General features: G+C 34.8%; 4 protein-coding genes across 11 annotated transcripts; all 4 read left to right on the top strand.

Moving 5' to 3' along the window:
- Nucleotides 1–285: 285 nt before the first annotated feature.
- Nucleotides 286–6,695, top strand: LOC103828725 (non-lysosomal glucosylceramidase). 5 transcript variants are annotated; one of them, XM_033274404.1, is made up of 20 exons: nt 286–384; nt 535–686; nt 779–894; nt 982–1,092; nt 1,155–1,211; nt 1,304–1,380; nt 1,472–1,571; nt 1,806–1,879; nt 1,976–2,076; nt 2,158–2,261; nt 2,527–2,580; nt 2,655–2,710; nt 2,803–2,841; nt 3,531–3,672; nt 3,846–4,030; nt 4,327–4,394; nt 4,555–4,627; nt 4,759–4,820; nt 4,901–6,101; nt 6,181–6,433. In XM_033274404.1, exons 3-20 carry the CDS (start codon nt 811–813, stop codon nt 6,431–6,433), a joined length of 2,841 nt encoding a protein of 946 aa, XP_033130295.1. In that variant the 5' UTR covers nt 286–384; nt 535–686; nt 779–810. The 5 variants fall into 5 exon arrangements, with proteins under 5 accessions (XP_033130295.1, XP_033130296.1, XP_009102601.1 ...); XM_033274407.1 differs by having other exon boundaries at nt 368–384; nt 784–894; XM_033274406.1 differs by having other exon boundaries at nt 369–384; nt 535–715.
- Nucleotides 6,696–7,006: 311 nt separating this feature from the next.
- Nucleotides 7,007–8,947, top strand: LOC103828724 (endo-1,3;1,4-beta-D-glucanase). The gene is made up of 7 exons (XM_009104352.3): nt 7,007–7,290; nt 7,411–7,432; nt 7,708–7,834; nt 7,975–8,065; nt 8,166–8,255; nt 8,369–8,469; nt 8,564–8,947. The coding sequence occupies exons 1-7, from the start codon at nt 7,143–7,145 to the stop codon at nt 8,702–8,704; spliced, it is 720 nt and encodes a 239-aa protein (XP_009102600.1). The 5' UTR covers nt 7,007–7,142; the 3' UTR covers nt 8,705–8,947.
- A 1,399-nt stretch (nt 8,948–10,346) lies between these two features.
- LOC103828723 (dual specificity protein phosphatase 1) lies at nt 10,347–14,855 on the top strand. 3 transcript variants are annotated; one of them, XM_033274401.1, is made up of 5 exons: nt 10,347–11,407; nt 11,508–11,797; nt 11,877–11,997; nt 12,072–12,299; nt 12,338–14,855. In XM_033274401.1, coding segments are annotated over exons 1-4 (594 nt in total). In that variant the 5' UTR covers nt 10,347–11,405; the 3' UTR covers nt 12,253–12,299; nt 12,338–14,855. The 3 variants fall into 3 exon arrangements, with proteins under 3 accessions (XP_033130292.1, XP_018508347.1, XP_009102598.1); XM_018652831.2 differs by having other exon boundaries at nt 10,353–11,407; nt 12,072–12,217; nt 12,357–14,855; XM_009104350.3 differs by having other exon boundaries at nt 10,704–11,407; nt 12,072–12,217; nt 12,483–12,714.
- Nucleotides 14,856–16,126: 1,271 nt separating this feature from the next.
- Nucleotides 16,127–18,037, top strand: LOC103828722 (ribosome production factor 2 homolog). 2 transcript variants are annotated; one of them, XM_033275667.1, is made up of 7 exons: nt 16,127–16,336; nt 16,435–16,638; nt 16,814–17,059; nt 17,134–17,376; nt 17,464–17,529; nt 17,601–17,750; nt 17,803–18,037. In XM_033275667.1, the coding sequence occupies exons 1-6, from the start codon at nt 16,145–16,147 to the stop codon at nt 17,718–17,720; spliced, it is 1,071 nt and encodes a 356-aa protein (XP_033131558.1). In that variant the 5' UTR covers nt 16,127–16,144; the 3' UTR covers nt 17,721–17,750; nt 17,803–18,037. The 2 variants fall into 2 exon arrangements, with proteins under 2 accessions (XP_033131558.1, XP_009102597.2); XM_009104349.3 differs by having other exon boundaries at nt 17,601–17,973.

Here is an 18,037-nt window from a genome sequence, read left to right as displayed (position 1 = left end):
GATGTGATTCAATTTTAGCGTTGAAAGTAAAACGAAGAGAAGTCAAATAACTACTTGAACAAAATTCATAATTTCAACAATTTTCCATGGAATAAATTATGAATGCGGCATCAGCGTGGAGCAGACTATATAGTATATACGAAAACGTTTTAGATAGCACTATACTTTTATATAATCAATTTCCATTCTTTTAATAATGAATGGCAACTTTTAAAATAGTGATGCTTTGGGTTTGTGATTAAATAAATAAAATAAATAAGGGGGGAAGGGGTGTTTAGGGTAATTAAGTTACACACCAGAAGAGACCACCGTTGGATATATGTATAAAAAGTGTGGATCTCATCTCATCCGGAGTGTTGAGTTTCATTACCGCTTAAAAGGAAGGTACAGACTTCTCTGACCAAACGCAAAGAATCACCGACCCATTCCTTCCTTCCTACACAACTCTGATTCCAGATTCGCCTCTTTGATGATTCGATTTGATTTGTTTCGATCCATCCATCATCGTTTCGTTTTTTTTCTTCTTAAAATCAGTTTGGGTTTCTGAATCTCCGATGCGTTTAAATCATCTGCAAAAGTATTGCTTAATCCTTGAATCTGACAGCAACAATTGAGTCTGCGATTGCTTCTTCGATTTGAAGCTCTGCTTTTAATCCTGCCCGAGGGAGAAAAGACCTTCCTTCCCTGTAAAAATTCGATTTTTTTTTTCCAAAGTGTAAGTTGCTTATGTTTCAGTATGAGTTCGTATTGTGAAAACTAATCTATATGATCTTATCAGTGTAGAAATTGAGGAACTGACTTAGAGTGGAAATGGTGGGGCCAAGTACTTTGTTTCACCGGAGGAAGCATTCATGGCCTCCTGAGGAATTCATCACCAAAACTACTTTGCAATTAGTATCTCCACTTTCTCTCTCCCTCTCTTTTTTTTGTATGAAGAATCCTTTTGGATTTTGACTTTGTATATATAATTTGCTTTTGTAGCTTGATTTCGATAGTGCTGCTCCGCCACCGCACGCATGGAGGAGGAGATTGAACTGCCATGCCAATATCTTGAAAGAGTTCACTATCACCTTTCGAGAAGCCATCAAAATGGTATTATGCTTTTCTTTTTATGTGATTTTATTTTTGGAGTTTTGCTAAATGCGGAATTACAGGTAAGGTTGGGGATACGTTTATGGTCTTATGTCAGAGAAGAAGCCTCCCATGGAAGGGTATCTCCTTCTATCTCACTCTGCTCCATACTACCTTCTTCCTTTGTCTGTGAATGTTACTTTATAGATTTTGTTTTTCATATATGCTGCAGAAAGCACCTATCGATCCTTTCACCAAAGAGAATTGTAAACCATCTGCATCCCAAGGTGTTCCCCTCGGAGGAATGGGGTACCATATAGCATCTACTCTCTCTCTGTCTTTTGGTTTTTTATCATCCATAGCTTAGGTTTTTGATCAGTGCTGCTACTGGTAATTGCAGAAGTGGAAGCATATCTAGGGGCTTCAGGGGCGAGTTTAAGCAGTGGCAAATTACTCCTGGAACGTGTGATCCATCACCTATGATGTCTAATCAGTTTTCTGTAAGTCTTTCTACTGACACTAGTGGACCTGGAATCTATGCTTCTGGAATCGCTGACTGTTACTTCCACTGTTTCATTGTTTTTTTCTTCCCATACTCTATAGCCTTTTATTCTTTTACTGTTTTACTCTTTCTGGATCTTGCAACAGAGAAAGTACCCATTAGTTGTTCTTACTTTAGTTGCAAATCTCCTTACTTTTGTTACTTGTAACATTTCCGTGGCTCATCCTTGCAGATTTTTATTTCTCGAGAGGGTGGGCACAAAAAATATGCATCAGTTTTGGCTCCAGGCCAGCATGGAAGTTTAGGGTAAGTATCAGTTTTACAAAGTATCCTCTGTTTCAACGATGCAAGTTTATTTTTTCTTCTTAATTCACGTACCTTGCACTGGTTTCATGGTCTCAGAAAAACGCGTGATAAAGGTATTTCTTCATGGGGTTGGAATCTGAATGGCCAGCATTCTACTTATCATGCGTTATTTCCTCGGGCATGGACTGTATATGATGGTAACTACCTACACAATCTTTTCTTGTAAGGCTATAATATCTCTCTCTGTATATTAATTGTAATGTTGCTTCTGTTTGTAGGTGAGCCTGACCCAGAGTTAAAGATTTCATGTCGACAAATATCTCCCTTTATACCAAACAATTACCGAGATAGTAGTCTTCCAGCAGCTGTTTTCGTATATACTGTAAGTATTCTACTCATCTAGTGGATATTCATATCTTTGTAAATATGGAAAGAAAGGATGTATGTTTTTATCAAACAATCTTTGGAACATCTAGACTGTGCACCTCCCACATGTATCATGTATGGGTCTGTTTTGATACTTGACTTAGTTGATGAACCTCTACATATTCTTAAATTTCAATATCCGAAGTTGTAGCACTTATAGAGTATTAATCTCCTGCAACCAGAATCTGACGAATTTCTAAGAGTTACTACTTTTATTTTAGTTGGTGAACACTGGAAAGGAAAGGGCAAAAGTCAGTCTTCTTTTTACATGGGCGGTGAGTTGGCATTTGATTCATTTCTATTACATTATATCCAGAAGAGGAGATGTTTACCAGCTTTGTTTTTACAGAACTCAATTGGTGGGACTTCGCATATGTTAGGGGGTCATGTGAATGAGCCATTTGTGTAAGGAGAAATATATGACCTCTTTTCTATAAGTGGTTATGGCTTCAAGTCGAAATGTAATTTTTTTTTGTTTGCGTCCTTCTTCCTTTCAGAGGCGAGGATGGGGTCTCTGGCGTCCTCTTACATCACAAGTAAGTAACTTTACCTTAATAGCTATAAAGCTGTTGGTATGCATATATGTAGTGGTCGACATTGGCATTCTTTCTTTATTAGTGGAGGACAATTAGGAAATGACAATACCGGAAGTGTTATTGTTAAAAGCATCGTTCCATTCCTTACACTTGACGTGTTCAAATAACTGATCCGGTGAATAAGATTGTACCAACTCACAATATTCCTTTTTAGTTTCTTAGCACCACAATGTTTCCTACTAGGACTAGTATTTAGACTATTAATGTCCCGGTCTTATCTTTTGAACTCTTTTGTAATGTGATTGTGTGAGTAGTTGACACTTGACAATTGATCTCGAAATACTAACTTGTCCATTGCAATTTGCTTCTGGTACGAAGCATGTACTTGTGTTGTGCCTGGTTGCATGGAATGTTTATTGTAGTCTTATTGTTTCTGCTGTGTCTTCTATTAAAGGGGTGGGATGCACGTTATCTTGACTCTCTGAATAAATGAAGGATCTCCAAGTAAATCATCTTGCTAAATCAATTTAAGCTGTTTTTTTTTCTGAATGTTTGACATTTTTTACTGGCATATCTGTTCACGCTCGATTAATGGAGTTGATCTGGTAGAATATTTTTGGTACAGTAGAATGCTGTGTTCTTTTCTCTAAGCGAATATATTTCTTTTTAATGTGCTGATAATTTTTCAGGACAGGCAAGGGAAACCCTCCTGTTACATTTGCGATCTCTGCTTGTGAGACTCAGAATGTGAATGTGACTGTTTTGCCATGCTTTGGATTGTCTGAAGACAGTTCTTTTACAGCAAAGGATATGTGGGATAAAATGGAAAAGGTAACTTTTCTTTCCATCATCGTTTTCAGACCTTGCATGTGGATTTCATACCATGCTATTGACTATAAGTGTTTTCTATTCTGAATCGTCAGTCGTAGTAGAAGAACGTTTGTTTTATATATGTCTGGAGTGTTTTATAAATGAGACTGACATATAGATATTCTATATAAAAGGATGGGAAATTTGATCAAGAGAACTTCAATAGTGGGCCGAGCGTGCCTTCAACAGCTGGGGATACTATTTGTGCAGCAGTCTCAGCTACTGCATGGGTAGAGGCTCATGGCAAGTGCACTGTGTCTTTTGCTCTTTCATGGTCATCCCCAAAAGTGAAATTTTCAAAAGGAAGCACATATGACAGGTAAATAAAGTACAGCATTTTATGGTATCTTCCTAAACTGAGAGATTGAACTGTTTAGCTGTCGATTATTATTTCAAACTTAGTTTCATAATGTTGTCGTGAAAATTGCTATTTATCCTTCCATTGCGTAAGTTTTCTGTGTATCTTTTGAAATGTGGTATCAGTTGGTTAGCAAAAATAAAACCTTGTGCTTGACTTGGGTGTATCAATTAAGTACTTTTCGAATATTAGATATGTAGCCAATATATCATTGTGGTATGCCAAATACTGTCTGATTTATATTTTCTGTCTTGCAGGAGATACACTAAATTTTATGGAACTTCGCCAAGAGCAGCTGTGGACCTTGTGCATGATGCACTAACACGTATGTATCTATATTATCAATTTCTTAACGTCTTATGCTTCACTTGAGTTGCCACTGTTCTGTATGGATGCATACTACTGTTGAATTGAAACTATTCCATGTTACACATACATAGAACGGTGCTTACATATTAGTGATTAGCTTTGGTTTTCAAATGCAGATTATAAGAGGTGGGAGGAAGATATTGAGGCATGGCAAAATCCGATCCTCAGAGATGAGAGGCTCCCTGAATGGTAATTACTTTGGAACCTTTCTTTGTATCACAATTCATTAGTGTACTGCATATTCATGTACCCCATAATAGATGAATTTTTAATGCTTGGCTCTCTTATCGTTGTCCCCTGAATTGTTTTTTGATATTTAGGTACAAGTTCACTCTGTTCAATGAGCTTTACTTTTTGGTAGCCGGTGGTACAGTCTGGATAGGTACCCGTCTATATGCCTATATGATTCAAAAATTTGTTGCTTCTTTTGTTATTTACTTTCTCAAACATGTTATGTTGCAGACTCTGCTTCAGTCCGTGCCAATGGGAATAGTCAGCTTCAACAATCAGATTTAGGAAATTCAGATGGTGGAGTTGACAGTAAGGACCAACAGAATAACCGTGATAATTGCGACAGCAATGGAATAGAAAGCAATGGGGAAGCATCAGTTACTGACCAAAGCAATGGTTTATTTGTAGACACTTCGCACGTAGATGATGATGTTGGTAGGTTTCTGTACTTGGAAGGTGTGGAGTATGTGATGTGGAACACGTACGATGTGCACTTTTACGCATCGTATGCGCTGCTTATGCTATTCCCAAAGATCGAACTGAACATCCAGCGAGATTTCGCTAAAGCCGTGTTGTCTGAGGATGGGAGGAAGGTTAAGTTCCTTGCAGAGGGGAACTTGGGGATCCGCAAGGTCAGAGGCGCTGTTCCTCACGATCTAGGGATGCATGATCCGTGGAACGAAATGAATGCCTACAACATACACGACACAAGCAAGTGGAAAGATCTTAACCCAAAGTTTGTGCTTCAGGTGTATAGAGATTTCGCAGCTACAGGGGATTACCAATTTGGTATAGACGTTTGGCCAGCGGTTCGTGCTGCTATGGAGTACATGGAACAGTTTGATAGAGACAACGACGATCTGATAGAGAACGACGGTTTCCCTGATCAGACGTACGATACGTGGACTGTTCATGGCGTGAGCGCCTACTGTGGTTGCCTGTGGCTTGCTGCTCTTCAGGCAGCAGCAGCAATGGCTCTCCAGATCGGTGATAAGTTCTTTGCAGAACTGTGTAAGAACAAGTTCTTGAATGCGAAGGCAGCATTGGAAGCGAAACTCTGGAACGGAACGTACTTCAACTATGACAGCGGGGCGAGCAGCAACAGCAAGTCGATACAGACGGATCAGCTTGCGGGTCAGTGGTATACTGCATCCTCAGGCCTGCCTCCTATTTTCGAGGATTCTAAAATCAAAAGCACTTTGCAAAAGATCTTTGATTTCAATGTGATGAAGACCAAAGGAGGAAGAATGGGTGCTGTAAATGGGATGCATCCTGATGGGAAAGTGGATGAGACATGCATGCAGTCACGTGAGATATGGACAGGTGTCACGTATGCAGCAGCAGCTACTATGATCCTCTCTGGCATGGAAGAACAAGGGTTCACTACTGCTGAGGGAATCTTCACAGCTGGCTGGTCAGAAGAAGGTTTCGGGTAAGCTTATCTCGAGCATGATCATGATGGTTTATTAGAGATTTTGATTTGATTTGACCTGTTTTTGAACTTGATACAGATACTGGTTCCAGACACCGGAAGGGTGGACAATGGATGGGCATTACAGGTCATTGATATACATGAGGCCTCTCGCAATATGGGGAATGCAATGGGCGTTGTCGCTGCCAAAGGCAATCCTTGATGCTCCTAAGATCAACATGATGGACAGAGTTCACATGTCTCCTAGAAGCCGCAGATTCTCTCACAACTCCAGAGTTGTAACACACAAAGCTAAGTGTTTTGGAGATTCTTCTTTAAGCTGTTCCTGCTGAATACTCGGACATAGAATGTTCTGGATTGTAATTGTAATGTAATTAGCAGGTGGGAAATATTTCCATGAAAAAATGATGGAAACGTTTCTAGAATGTTGCGGTACAAATTGCTCATAGAGAGAGAGAGAGAGAGTTAATGTTTTGCAGGAAGATGATAAGTTTGTAACCAAACTCTTTGCTTTCTTTCATGGTTAATAACCTCAGAAGAACATTTTGTATTCAAGTTTCTTTATCAGAATCTTTAAGACTTTTTTGCTTCGTACATATAGAAAAGAAAGCTAGGGACAGGTTCCCAGTTTAGCTAATGGATGTATCACGTATATCTCGTGTTATTTGCTAACAATTTTTTTTTGTCTTGTAACGAATATTCGATCAATCACTATTCTAGACCATGTTTTCTCTGTTTTGGGCCTAGCGCCTAGAAAGAAAATTGGAGACTAAGCAAAAATTATTCGAGACAGAATTTTTAGATCGTTTAATATATTATAAAATATATTAATTAGATTAGACGGCCCTCAAAGCGGTTAGAAAGACATCAGTTTTTTTAGACCGATTTAGTATAAATCGAGGCGAATGGGGCGTCACTTTGTCTGTAGTTGTTAGATCATGACCACGATAGCCATTATTTAATAGGCTACAAAAAGAAAACGTAATGATTAAGTTTGGTCATTTTTGTCTGTCTCTCTAACCTATCTGAACTGAAGAACACATGTCGGGACCTCAGTGCTGCGAAAACCCGCCGGCTCTTAACCCGGTCTCCGGGTCGGGTCATGTGGAGAAGCTGGGTGGGCTCGATGCTTACGTCTCTGGCTCTCTTGATTCCAAGTTGTGCGTCATCCTCATCTCTGATGTTTTTGGTAAATCATTCTTCTTTGCTCTGACCTCAACTCAAATATCTTTTAGTCAAAGACATGATTTTTATTGGACCCATTTGATCTCTGTGTTCTGACTTGTGCTTCGTTTATTTTCTTCTTTAGGGTATGAAGCTCCAAACTTGAGGTAATAGTTTGTTCCACTCTCGTTAGATTTTGCATAAATAGGTTTACTGGTTTTGCAATTTTACAAGTTGATAGTCTTTTAAAGTGTTACGAATTCGAACTTTGCGTTATCTGATCTGATATCATTTGGATAAGATGTGACTGTTTCACTGGCTGCAGTTTTTTTTTTTTTTTTTGAAAAAAAGCTTTGAGTCACTGTTTGGTTGCACACTCTGCAAGTCACTTTGCTGTTTTCGAGATTCTATGGAGTTTGAATTCTTTATGTTATGTTTTAAGGGCGCTTGCGGATAAGGTTGCAGCTTCTGGATTCTATGTTGTGGTTCCTGATTACTTCTATGGAGATCCTTTTGATGCCTCTAATCAGGAGAGACCCATCTCTCTCTGGCTCAAAGACCATGGCGCTGTTTGTTCCTTAATCCTTAAACTCAGTTTTCCTTCTAACATAACATCGTTGTTTACAAGTTCCACTATGTGTTATGTCTTATTGTTCTGTTGTTTCTATAGATTCCACCTAAGAATCAGTTATCTTTTCCCTTTTCCCAGGATAAGGGATTTGAAGACACAAAGCCAGTAATTGAAGCCATGAAGAGCAAAGGCATAACTGCTATTGGAGCTGCAGGGATGTGTTGGGGTGGTGAGTTTGTAGTGAAAATATGTGACACTCTTATCTTTCACTACTAACATCTGGAAGTGTCTAATGCATGTTTCTTATCTTGTCTTAATGGGATCTTCAGCAAAAGTGGTGGTGGAATTGTCTAAGCAAGAGCTTGTTCAAGCAGCGGTTTTGCTTCATCCTTCTTTTGTCACGGTCGACGATATCAAGGGTAAGTGACTATTAGTACTTTGATAACATAGATACTTCCATCTTGATTCCTCACATAAACATGGTTACATGAGTAACAATGAGTCACATGCCTCGCCTAATGATTTGGTGCAGGTGGAAAGGTACCAATTGCTATACTAGGAGCTGAGATTGATCAGTTGTCTCCACCAGCACTCTTGAAGCAATTTGAGGAGATTCTTGCTTCCAAACCTGAGGTAAAGCCTCTACTTCTTCTGCAACTCAACGAGTTTTATCTCTTTCAAACTGTAGAAACAAAACTAATTGACTTGAAAAAACGGGAATGTGTAGGTGAATAGTTATGTGAAGATACACCCGAAAGTGACACACGGTTGGACAGTTAGGTACAAGACGGATGACCCAGAGGCGGTTAAAGCTGCAGAAGAAGCGCACAAGGAGATGCTTGATTGGTTTGTGACTTACGTCAAGTGAATGAGAATGGTTGTCTAACGTGATCACATTTGCTACTCCTACTACTACTAATAGTGTTGGTAAATGAAAATAAAGAGAGAGACGAAATATGAAACTCTTTGTTGGTGTCTTTACTCTAGGCTATAGCCTCTTTGGAAGCATGTTGCTATGTTGTGATTTTGGTTTATGATGCCGAACATTTGTCCAAAACAAAGAAACTTAATTTGCTGAAAAAGAAAATATTTATATTAATCTTTTTTTTTTTAAACTAGGTGGTTGTCCGCAATTTTGCTGTTATAAATATTTTGTGAAAATTATATATTATGTTTATAATTTTATAATTTTGAATAATAATCATAACTATTAAAAATAACTTTTTTATTTTAAATAGATTGAAAATCAAAAGTTTTGGTATTGTGATTATTGATATATATTGTTAATTCTATGAATTTTATTCTAAGTTTCCAAAAAGTCTTTTCTGACATAATTTTTTATCAATAAAAAAAACCAAAGATTAATGAACAAAAAAAGTTATTTTATAACATTTTCTATTTTTCGTATTATTTTTTCTACCACTTTATTTTATTTAGAAATAAAATAGTTACAAATAATTAATTAACAATTATAGTAATACGTAAACAACATGTATTTCGGCAAACATATAAAATATTAAGTACGTAAAAGAATAAAATAACAAAAAATACAACAAACAAGTTTTAATATTCTTCACTGATGTTTTACATATGTATCTTTTTTTTTTCCTATTACAAAATAAGCATGTCAATTTTATTATAATCAAAACTATATCAAAACAGTCTTAACTCTAGTCTTGTATTAATATATTGTTCTCCTTTTTTAATTTATATTATAATAAACTTTTTCATTGATTAATATTGTTTTAAAATTTTACCATATAATTTTATTATAATCAAGGCTATAAGAATATATTAATAGAGTATATATTAATATTATTTTATAAGACTTACTATATATTTTTCTGTTTTTAAATATACAAATACTTATTTCTGAAAGTAATAACTCAACTATACAATCAACATTTGTCACTGAAAAATGATTTAATGTTTTTTTAGATTGTATATTTGACTGTTTTGCATTCATTGGACACATTTTAGAAAAATATCTATATATAGTGAGTATAACAAAATATTATTAGGTTTAGGTTAATTAGTTTTCTGTAATCTATAATTTATTGTATCCACTATTAATATAAATATGTTAAAATCATTTATATAATTATTTCTGTCGTACCATATGTATTAAAATGTATATTTTAAATTTCTATAATGTAATCTATGTATTGAATTGTTTCTATAAACAAATTATGTTAATTCTTCTATCTTTAAAATGTTTAATTATTTGTATGATAATATATATTAGATTAGATAATTCTAGGATTAGTTTCCTTTTTAAAACTTTAATTAAATAAAGAAAAAGTTAAATACCAACAATCAATCAAATTAAGAAAATTAATTCTAAACTTCACATATGAATACATAAGCAAAAGTCATAAGCAAAAGTGATTTATGTGACTTTTCAATTAATATATAGTATGATATATTTTCAAAGAAAGGGAAACAGCGTTCAGGAGCTTTAAAGAGAAACAAGAAGAGTTTTAACTTCTCTTTCAAAAATAACATTGCGATATCCTCTTGTAATTCCCAGCTCAAGATTCCTCCATAAATCTTTTGATTGATCTGTCATGCACCATTATGACATCTACTTGAATCTGTAACTAACCAACCATCCCGCTGTAACCATTGTTTCGTTTCTCTTTTTTATTTTTTTCTTACTGCAAAGGCATCATAATTACACTTAACAAAACCTTTGGGGCTGGTGTTTTTGTATCTTGAAATCAGAGTGCTGCCACTGATTAAAGAGGTCCTTTGAGAATACTGTTCCCTTTTTTGGCACTGTTATAGTAAGATTGCCACTGCGATTGTTTTCTACTATACAACAAGAGGTTTCTGCTCTTCCATATACACGCCAGAGAATATGGTAATCACTTATTTCATATATGCTCATATTACTGTTGCATTCTATTATATATCCCTTATCTTCATGTCAAAGGTCGCATTGTAGTCACTGAGGATTTGATATGGAGGTTGTGCTCCTCTGCATTACTCTTGTGCACAGTGACAATAAAAAAAAAATTATGAATAGTTTTGGTTAGCACAAAATTATGCTGATTGCCGATTTAAACAGAGCAAAAATTCGGTTCGGTTCAATATTTATATTATTTGGTTGATGAAAATTTTGCCGAAATTAACTAAAGTTTTTGGTTATGATAAAAAAATTCAGATTTTTGGGTTTTCTATTGTTGGGTTCAAAACTGTAACTTGGTTCAGAATTTTGGTGAGAGTTGGTATGGTTTGGTTTATCTAATGACCGAAATTTATTTCAGATGTACCGAATTAAACTAAACTCCCCTAATCGTAGTAAACTGGAACTGAAAATTTCAGTTCGGTTCGGAAAAAGACTTTCACATCTCTTTACAATGGGTTCGCAGTCCAATATTCTTACAATTATAGGACTTGGATAAAAAATATTTAAATATTTTTTCCCTTGGAAAAAAAGAAAAATTAACATTTGTCTTGGCTCCTTCTCCTTCCCCAAAACCTGGAGAACCATGCAGTTTGCCAATTTCTACCTTCTCTAATTCCAATCACCACGATTTGTTTTCTCCTGTTCGCCATCTCTTCCAATGTAAGATCTTCCAATTCATCTGTTGATGTTAAAATTCGTTTTTAGTATCGATTAGATTTTTGATTGTGCCATTGAACGAATGATTCAATTCCAATTTCAGGAGTTCTAGAGACAGAGGATCATCATCATCATCATCTTTACCAGCAATGGATGAGTATAACGAAACCGTCAAGAATCAGATACAAGCGCTTGTTCGTGTTATCAAAGTCGCTCGTGCCTATAGAGAAGACAATGTCCCTTCCCTTATCCAAGAGGGTCTTTATCTTGGATCCGTGGCTGCAGCTTGCAACAAGAACCTCTTGAAATCTTACAACGTTACCCATATCTTAACCGTAGCTTCCTCCTTGAGACCTGCTCACCCTGATGATTTCCTCTACAAGGTTGTTCGAGGTATATAACATATATATTGTTAAGTTCTCACCTTCTTGTGCCTCTTTGTGATGGGATTTGCTTGCTTGTATATGAGTAGTTGTGGATAAGGAAGACACCAATTTGGAAATGTATTTCGATGAGTGTTTCGATTTCATTGATGAAGCCAAGAAGCTAGGCGGTAGCGTTCTTGTCCATTGCTTCGTTGGCAAGTCACGCAGGTTTGGTTCTCATTGAGATTTGAACTTGTTTTGTTTTATGAGACTCTGTTTCCTCAATGTTTTGCTCCTTGTAGTGTCACTGTAGTTGTTGCTTACCTCATGAAGAAACACGGAATGACTTTAGCCCAAGCATTGCAACATGTTCAGAGCATTAGACCTGTGGCAAGTCCCAACGCCGGTTTCATCAAGCAATTACAAGACCTCGAAAAGTCTTTACAAGGTAATAATGCCTTCTCTGTTTTTCAACTCATATAGTCATATGCATACTTACTGTGTCTATGACATCTTGGTGTCTTCTGTTCTTGCCATGTCTGTGGTGGTGAATCTAAATTAGAGGCTTTTTTACTTTGTCTGTCTAGTGCAATAGTAGATGAAGATATGAGACTGACCTGACTCGTAGGATGAAAATCAAATTGTTGTGGAGGAACAAGGCCGTTCATTCATGTTTATAACTCTAGTTACTTGGATCTTACTCTCTAAAACAGGAAAGCAAGAACGGATAGCACAATATCAAGCGTGAAGAACCCACCAAGATCGTACCTTTTAGGAGAAACTTGTAAATCTCACACGAAGCATCATCGTATGTTTTGTTGTTTCTCCTTGACAACTTGATAAAAAACATGGAAACGATTCTGTAAATTTTCTTTGTTTCATGAATGTCACAGTCTAAAATTTGTGAATATTTTGAATTATAACAAAACCACATACATCTCATCTCTTCATATGCTATATTTGTATAAGTGTTGTGTATATACTGTCAAAAATAGAAAACTAGAGAAAGACTTAGCAGTCATTTCATTGGATTCTCTATTGTTGAGCAGTATACATATAGATTCTCAAATAGTTTTACATTACGCTCTTTCAAAGTCGAGAGATGAAAAAGCTAAGTGTTGTGGAGTAACAAACAGTTCATGTAAATACATCTTACTTGCATCTTCCTCTCTCTCTAAAACAGTAAAGAAATAATGGATTGCACAATGTCAGCACAAAGATCATACCCTTTGAGAGAAACTTGTAAATCTCACACCGTGTTGGTTTTTGGACCGTTCTCCTCAGAGCATGTAATGCCGAAGGAGATATCTAGAGAGAATTCTAGAGCTGAAATCCTACTTGGTCTACTACACATGTAACTATCCAATATGTATTAATGAGAAATGGAACGTGGTCCTTATGTTTATAAACATAACGATACATTCATGATCATAATAAGATTATTGTATAATTATATGGAGACATTCAGTTGATCATAATGGATGACGTTTGATAAGTCCCGCGAGACACCAAAGAATTGGGAAAATTCTTCATTTTAGTCTAACCATTATTCTATTATATGTCTACAATGCTGACTATTTCTAATATGTTAATTAGTAGTAAACATATGCTGAAATTTTTATGATTGGCCAGTTACAAGCGTTATTTAGGTTCATAGTATACATGGCTTCTTTTAGTCCAATATTTGGTCCATATTATTTACAGTCACTAGAGTTTACACCACGCTATTAGTGAGGTTACCTACAGTTGTTATTGTCCCTCTATGTTGCAACAATCCAACATTAGTTTTATGAACTTGTAAGTTTTCTTTTCTTTTATGAATGTGGTATTTAAGTTTATAAACATAACAATATATTCATGATCATAATAATATCCTTATATATTTATATTTATGTAAAATTTCAAAATTTTATGTTCATTTTACATTTGAATGATATTATCCTCCAAATCAAGTTTACATCCCTAAATTATTATAATTTTCATTTTCAAAAATATGATGAAAGAACCACAAAAGGTTGAAGTATTTTGAATCATACATTTCATAAAAGACGCATTCTAACCAAAATATGAAACATAGCGATTAGATTTTATGATGGGTTCACCACACATACAAGTATCATAAACAATTTTCAGTTTTGTAGATCGAGCTTTCATATATGGAAAATAACTTATTTCTATAGATTAATTGCTCTTATATATCCATGTTTTAGATTCATGTTAGAAATTTGTGAACAATGCAATATTAGAATATATATATATATATATATATATATATATATATATATATATAAAATCTGCAACTGTTTGCTCTATTTTTCAAGAAATATCAGCCTAAAATCAAAACAAATAGTTAAGAAACAAATTCAACATTCTTTTGTCTTGTTGGTAAAAAGTGTCATAATTTTTTTCTAAATTGTTTCAATTTTTCATTCATCCTCTAATCCTTTATATATTAATTGAGAAACATTACAATATTATCTTTATTTTGTAGTCACGTGTCATTATGAGAATGAAATTCATAATTCTTAGAGAAATAGATTGGTCCATCTTAACTTATATTATACTTTTTATTAAATTAACTATTAATTTGATAAATAGTGTACAAAATAATATTCTCGTATTTTCCTTAAATAAAATCTACGAAATTGCCTAATATGGTTAACGTATATATGACAATTAATTATTACGAATAATAAATATCTGATAATAATTTTTGTATCTTAGCTCTTTTTTGCTTAATTTCATATTATTAAAATATATTAAACAACCACATTAACCATATATAATAATAAAATATTTTTTTTTCTTATATGTTATATTTTGAATTGTTAAAATGCCTAGAAATTACTAAAAACGTTAAATGTCTCACACTAAATTTTGTGATCAATGGTTTAACCTTTTTGGTAATAACAAGATACAAATGATCATAAATCGTATGAATATGAAGTCTCATTTACTAGACATTCATATTATATATTAATATAGTTTAAAATTAAACTATATGACATATAAAAATACTTAAATATGATAATTTCTAAATTTGTATTGAAAAATTATTGTAACCTTAATATTTAAATTTTGATATTTGTATTCAAAAAATCGCACATTAGAAATTTTGTGTTTATCACATGAGTATGAATTCTCAATAATAAATATTTATATTAAAATATATTATATATCTATGTCCATGTCATTAAAATTTAGTTATATACTTAATAAAATAAATAAAATGATTGTTCTGAATTATTTACTAAAAAAATATCGTAAATAAACAAGATGTATTGTTTTGATTTATGTGTTTAGTCTAATTTAATTATATACATAACACGTAAATGAATACAAATAAATAATAATAGATAAAAATTATTTTTATATATAACATTCATCCCGCGCAGTAAACTAGTTAATGAATATAAAGAGTAAGCACATCAAAGTGTACACATTTCATGCTTTAAAAATATTTAGAAGAAATATATATTACTTCTATCATCTTATAGATATATGATTTATGATGTTCACAACTTCACAATTAATTATGGTCCTCGTTAAAATTCACGTCTTCCAAAGTATAATACAAGGTGAAATACGCAAAAAAACCGAGGATCGCGACAACAAACTGACACAAACACAATACAAGGTTGATCAGAGGTTATACCCCAGAAAAGTTTGCAGCTGCTTAAGATTTCATAGTGTCTTTGCAAGAGTTTCTGTGTTGACTCCTCCAAAGATTGTAATTGATTCCCTAATAGGGAGTAATTTGGTATTGATGGTCCTCTCAAGTGTTGGAGATAAATTCATATTGAAAGAATCAAATAGTCTCGAACCCAACAATTTAAAGAGTTTACTATCCTGTAAAATTTTCAAAACATACAATTGATCTTACCAAAACCAAAGAAACTGTCAAATAAGTCAAAATATAATCGATTTAACCAAACCAAACAACAATCTCAGAAGTGAAAACCTAATCGATCTTTACGAAACCAAACAACAATTGCATAAACCAAAACCTAATCGATCTTACTGAAACAAAAAAAATCGTAAAAATCAAAACCTAGATATACATACCGACAAATCGATTGCCTCTTTCGCCATCAATACATTTTATCGTTAACATAATTGACCACAATCATTTTCGGGTAATGTTAATTTTGATTTAAATTTGACAGCTAATGTAATTTATTTGAAAATAATTTTAATTCAGACTTAAAAATCATCATAATATCTGTGAAAAATGTATAGGTTGAAATATGTGATCTTTTATGATAAAATTAATTACAAAAGAAAAAAACTTCTAAATGCTAATTGGGTAAAACTTTAATGGGCCGTCAATACTTGGACTGAGCCCATCGTGTATACATTTGGATCTCATTTAAAGATGAAACTATCTGAAGTTAAAACCCTAGGCTCCTCGTCTTCATATCAACTTGAATTGAAAAACCTCATCTTCTTCCTCGGAGCCGTCGGTCGCGTTGCAGAAGTTGCCGGAAAATCATCAGTCATGATGGAAATACGAACTCCCAAGACCCACAAAGCCAAGCGTGTCCTCGAAAAGCGAGCTCCTAAGCTGGTGAGTTCTCTCAAAGCTCCTTCGTATACGTTTGAGCTGTCTTATTGTGGATGGGCCTCTGTAAAGTTACTCACTTTGTTATCTGATTGGCTGTGCAGGTTGAGAATGGGAAGAAGACACTGATACTTCATGGAACAAAGACGAGCGCTACAGTTAGCTCTGTCTTGATGGAGCTGTACCGTCTTAAGAAGGGAGGTGCCATCAAGTACTCGAGGAGGAATGAGAACATTAGGCCATTTGAGAGTGGAGGTGAAACCTCATTAGAGTTCTTCTCTCTCAAAACCGATTGTAGCATCTTTGTGGTAAGTTTTATGTCCTGTTTTAAAAAAAGCCTGTTGCAGCTTGGTTGTTATTGTTGTTGTCACAATTGGGATCTCTCTGCATAGGGTTTTGGTTATCTAATTATCTTAGACGTCTGTCATCTTGTCTAGATGTGAATATGCTAAAGATATGTTGACTGTAGTTGTTGTGTTGCAGTATGGCTCTCACACAAAGAAAAGGCCTGACAATCTAGTGCTCGGAAGAATGTATGATCACCATGTCTATGATCTAATTGAAGTTGGGATTGAGAACTTCAAATCTCTGCTATCGTTTTCCTACGACAAGAAGATAGCACCTCATGAAGGATCAAAGCCTTTTATTTGCTTTACTGGAGAAGGTTTTGAGAATGTACCCGAGCTCAAGCAGCTTAAAGAAGTCCTCACTGATCTGTTTCGAGGCGAGGTGAATATTGTTTTCTTGTGATTGTAATTTGCTTATAACAGAACCTGAAAGAAGTTGGATTATTTGGTCTGCAGGTTGTGGAGAATCTAAATCTTACGGGACTAGACCGTGCTTACATATGCACAGCGGTATCACCAACTAAGGTTTTCCTTACTCACTGCGCTATTAAGCTAAAAAAGTCAGGGACCATCGTGCCTCGGATAGAGCTTGTCGAAGTAGGTCCGTCCATGGACTTGGTTATCCGTCGTAACCGTCTTCCCAACGAAGGCCTAAGGAAAGAAGCTATGAAATCATCTAAAGATAAGCCCAAGAAGAAGGTACTTTTAAGATTTTCGTAGCTTTTGTTGTCATGTGTCCTTGAATTTGGTAGAAACAGATGACCAACGACTCTGTTTATTCTACAGGTGAAGAATGTTGATCAAGATGATGTGCTAGGGAAGTTAGGGAGGGTTTATATTCCTGAGCAGGAGGTAAAGAATGAACATACATAATGTGCATAGCAGGTTCCCAAAACTGATTGTTTCAATCTCTTTGTTTGCAGGTCGGGAAAATTCCATTGCCGGATAAATCCAAGGGAGTGAAGAGAGAGCGAAGGGAGGGTAAAGTGAAGAAGAATAAGGAAGAAGGGTCTGCTTCCAAAAAGCTAAAAGAGTCTGAGTAACTCACTACTACCCACTGCATCAAACGACAGTGTTCCAACGTTGAGGAAGATGAGACGATTTTGCAATGTAACATGTGTTTTTTTTCTTCATGAGAATCTATTTCTAAATGTTTTATTATACGCTTATATTAATCGAGATAGTTTTGTTTTGGTAAGTTGCCGCAGCCAAAGAAAGAGTATTATTATTATTAAGAGTTGAAACACACATTTTTTTTTCTCTTTGATTACTACAATAGAAATTGAATTTTGTCTTTGGTAAAGGGAATGTATGTATCGAACTTCAACTAATCTTTGAACAAGATAGTTTTCATAACTAA

The sequence above is a fragment of the Brassica rapa genome, chromosome A07, assembly GCF_000309985.2.
Source record: "Brassica rapa cultivar Chiifu-401-42 chromosome A07, CAAS_Brap_v3.01, whole genome shotgun sequence".
Lineage (NCBI taxonomy): Eukaryota > Viridiplantae > Streptophyta > Magnoliopsida > Brassicales > Brassicaceae > Brassica > Brassica rapa.
Note: the sequence above shows the minus strand (reverse complement) of the source record. Positions and strands in the feature narration are given on the sequence as shown.